The 4,032-nt window shown below is 50.7% G+C and overlaps 2 protein-coding genes across 2 annotated transcripts; both read right to left on the bottom strand.

Annotated features, from left to right (window-relative positions):
• Nucleotides 1-312: 312 nt before the first annotated feature.
• EMH_0021730 (SAG family member) lies at nt 313-1,614 on the bottom strand (the record flags this gene model as incomplete). Its single annotated transcript, XM_013501835.1, has 4 exons — nt 313-421; nt 529-914; nt 1,006-1,169; nt 1,485-1,614. 4 exons carry the CDS (start codon nt 1,612-1,614, stop codon nt 313-315), a joined length of 789 nt encoding a protein of 262 aa, XP_013357289.1.
• Nucleotides 1,615-2,741: 1,127 nt separating this feature from the next.
• EMH_0021720 (SAG family member) lies at nt 2,742-3,944 on the bottom strand (the record flags this gene model as incomplete). Its single annotated transcript, XM_013501834.1, has 4 exons — nt 2,742-2,850; nt 2,958-3,337; nt 3,430-3,596; nt 3,815-3,944. 4 exons carry the CDS (start codon nt 3,942-3,944, stop codon nt 2,742-2,744), a joined length of 786 nt encoding a protein of 261 aa, XP_013357288.1.
• Between the last annotated feature and the right edge of the window lie 88 nt (nt 3,945-4,032).

The following is a 4,032-nucleotide window of genomic DNA, read 5'->3' as shown; positions in this document are numbered from 1 at the left end:
CTCGCAACAGAAGCAGCCGAGGCAAGCAAGCATCTGCTGCCCATTGAAGTGAAAAGGGTGAGAAGGCCTGTTAACTAGTGGCGCACGCAGCGCATATCCGACAGCCGCAAGCAGGAGTATATAGGGTGCGTCTTGAAAACTTCCGATAGCCGCAATCCTATGAATGCAGCGGAAGGCAAACACCTGCTTAAGCTGTACACGCAAGTCAGAGTGTCTGTTCTGAGGATAGGAAAATATAAATAGGACGCTGCGGAGCGCTGCTTTGGTTGAATAGTATAGGCAGCAGCCAGGTGCCACGGAGAGATCACTGCTTCAAAGGGCAACCAAGCCAACGGCCGCAATAGCGACGGCAAGCAGACTCGGGGCAACAGCAGAGGCTGAACCTGTGATTGATGCCTTGATCTTCTTCCACTGCTCTTCGCTGCGCGCAATTCGCCAACAGATGAACAACACACAACACTGAATTCGCATCGACATGCCCAGCCCTGTGCACAGCTATTGCTTTGCAGGAAATGGTTGCCAACTTACTCGAAGGGAGCATCCTCGCCTTTAAGTGCATCAGGTGTGGTCATGCACAGTAGAGCGTAGCCTTTCTTCTCTTTCTCAGCACTCCGCATGTTGGACGTTGACGGTTGGGAACCTGTTGGTAGTGTGCAGGTCACAACCCGGCAGTCAGCAGCGGCATCGTCGGAAGGGTTGTACAGAGCGATAAGGGAAACGTTCTGCTGTTTCTCGTAGAGTTTCGTTTCGTTATTCTTCGCCGGAGGGATTGCAGTGAAGTTGTTGACGGCGTCCTTCCAGTGGCTCACGGCGGCGGCGCAGTCGGGCGTCTCCGATTCCAAGGCCATGAAGGCGTACGTGCCACTTGTAAACTCGTTTCCATCTGTGTTACTTGCCTCTTCTTCTGCGTCTTCCTGAAATGAAAAATGCACGGATGACGAAGTGAGACAAAATGAAGTAGAGATAGGAGGACGGAGGACGCACGCCGCAACGAAGGACACTCACTGCTATCAGAGCTTCACAAACAGGATTCCAGGCGGTACTTGGCTGTTCCACTTTCGCCACGCTAGTTTGAGGCCACGTTAGGTCTCCGCTGGGCTCTTTGAAGCGTTCGAGTCCAGCGGCTTGGCGTGCAGTGTTGATTTCTTCGAGGCACACATTAGCATCCTCTGCAGAAACGATGCACAAAGCACACACCATAAGCCCAAATTTAACAAGTATTGATACTTGCAAACGTGGGTTGGAGCAATTCAATGCCCTTCAGTCTCCCCTGCAGAACAACGAACGATGCATGCATCCTAAGCAAAAATGTACGAAGACGGATACTTTCAAAAGTGGGTTGGAACCATTTGTTGCCCGTTGGAGGACTTCTTCCGTTCCAAGCGCCACTGAACCTACAGCACAACTCACCGCCGCCAACGCATTTACTTTGGACCACCACAAGGCTGAAACCCTCCCCACCAAACAAGTATTTGCCGGCATACCGAGATCTACAGTGTAGGTTGGGGATGATCCCTGCGCTGTCAATGAAGTTTGCTTTGCCGTTTGATGGACAGCGTTCGCCATCAAGAACGCAGACGCAGAGGCGAGCGAAAAAAGTTTAAGGGCCGCCATGTTTTCAGTGCTGAAGCTGAATGTGTGCAAATGAAAACAGGAGGAATGGGGAAAGCTTTGAGGGGCTTCAAGAACAGACGTAACAATATGCTATGCAGTGTGTGTGCAGGAGGAGGTGGCGAGGGAGCGGACTACGGCTGGCCCATCCGGCCCGGCGTGGAGTCGTTGTGTTTATGTGCTGGAGTTGAGTTTCCAACACTAGCGTTGTTAAAAATACTTCAATGAGGTATTTCAATAATTATTGTCTACACAGGGCCCCCTACCGCCGCCGAACGCGACGTGAAGCGCCAACGGAAAATCCATGGCATTGTGGCTGAATCGGTGATACTGAGAGCCGAGGTCCCTCGTGCTCGACTAATGTTGTCCTGTCAATGTACCAATTCATTATAAGACACGTGAGCCATGTATGAATTTTATTAGTATAAATTGCCTCGAGACTGTGGCTCGCCCCTCTCTTGGCCGTGACCAGGGTGTTGTATGGTGCCCCTTCATCGACGGGAGTTGCCCTGCGTCGATGCTCTTAAGGCTTATGCGCCCGAATATAGAAAGGGAAAATGCTAAAGGCAGCAACACTCCTATCAAACTCCTCAGCTTCCCCTCTGTATTTCGTCAGCCTAAAAAGTGCGAAATGCGGCCGGTCCCTAGACTTACTGCAACGCGGACGCATGTAGGGCAGGGCGGTATGCTTGCACAAATGTGCGAAAACATCTGCGCAAGCAAGCACCGGTGCACAAGGTGGCTGTATGGATGGCCTGAGAGTGATAATTCCGGTCGATGAAACCAGTAAAAAGGAAGAAGTACCTAAGACTCATGACAGTGCCACAGAAGCACCCGAGGCAATCAAGCATTTGTTGCCCATAGAAATAAAAAAGGCTGCGAAGGCTCTTAACTAGCGGCGCATGCAGCGCAAATCCCGTAGGCACAAGCAAGAGCATATAGGGCGTGTGTTGGAAGCTTTCGATGGCCGCAGTCCTGTGGATGCAGCGAGAAGCAAAGATCTGCTTAAGCTGTACACGCCAGTCAGAGTGTCTGTTCTGAAAGAAGGAAAATGTAAATAAGACACTGCGGAGCGCGGCACTGGTTGAATAGTATCTGCACCAGTCGGGTGCCACGGAGATATCACTGCTTTAAAGGGTAACCAAGCCAAGGACCGCAATAGCAACGGCAAGCAGACTCGGTGCAACAGTAGTGGCTGAGCCTGTGAGGGATGCCTTGATCTTCTTCCACTGGTCTTCGCTGAGCACAATTCGCCAACAGATGAACAACACACAACACTGTATTCGCATCCACAAGCCCAGCTCTGTAGCCAGCTGTCGTTCTGCAAAAATTGATTGCCAACTTACGTGAAGGGACCTGCATCCTCGTTAAGTGCATCAGGTGTGGTCATGCACAGTAGAGCATAGCCTTTCTTCTCTTTCTCAGTGTTCCGGAAGTTGGCTGCTCCGGGGCTGGAAGTTGCAGGTTGAGTGCATGTAACGACTCGGCAGTCAGCGGCGGCATCGTTTGAAGGGTTGTACATAGCAATGAAGGAAACGTTATGTTGTTTGCCGTAGAGTTCCGTTTCGTTATTCTTCGCTGGAGGGATTGTAGTGAAGTTGCTGGCGGCGTCTTTCCAGTGGCTCACTGCGGCGGCGCAGTCAGGCGTCTCCGATTCCAAGGCCATGAAGGCGTATGTACCACTTTTAAACCCTTCCGTGCTTCCTTCTGGTTCTTCTGGGCTCTCCTGAAATGAGAGAAGCACTGAAGAAAGAGTGAGACCGCATGAAATATAGAATATCTGGTCGAAGTTCTGAGGCCATAAGGGAAGACACTTACTGCTATCAGAGCTTCACAAACGGGATTCCATGTAGTACTTTCCCCTTCTTCTAGGTCTGGCTCAGTTTTAGGCAACTTGTGTTCTTCCTGTGTTGCCACTTTGAAGTGTGCCAGTCCAGCGGCTTCGCGAGCAGCGTTGATTTCGTCGAGGCACACAGGATCTTCCCCTGCATAAAAGCAACCGATGCAGACATCCTAAGCCCAAATGTACAAACAGTGATACTTGCAAAACTGGTTTGGAGCCATTCATTGAAGTCCCCTGGAAGGACTTCTTCGCTTCCAAGCTCCACTGAACAACCAGCACAACTCATCGCCTCCAATGCATTTACTTTTGACCAACACAAGGCTGAAATCCTCCCCATCAAACAAGTATTTGCCCACATACCCAGATTTACAGTGTAGGTTGACGATTGTACTCTCGCGTTCAATGGTGTTTGCTTCTCGGTTTGATGGACAGCGTTCGCCATCAGGAACGCAGACGCGGAGGCGAGCGAAAAAAGTTTAAGGGCCGCCATCTTTCCAGTGTTGAACTTGAATATGTGAAAGAGAAAACGGGAAGAAGGGGGAAGTTTTGAGGGGCTTCAAGCACAAACATAACAACAA

This window comes from Eimeria mitis, genomic scaffold (assembly GCF_000499745.2).
Source record: "Eimeria mitis Houghton genomic scaffold, Emh_scaff770, whole genome shotgun sequence".
Lineage (NCBI taxonomy): Eukaryota > Apicomplexa > Conoidasida > Eucoccidiorida > Eimeriidae > Eimeria > Eimeria mitis.
Note: the sequence above shows the minus strand (reverse complement) of the source record. Positions and strands in the feature narration are given on the sequence as shown.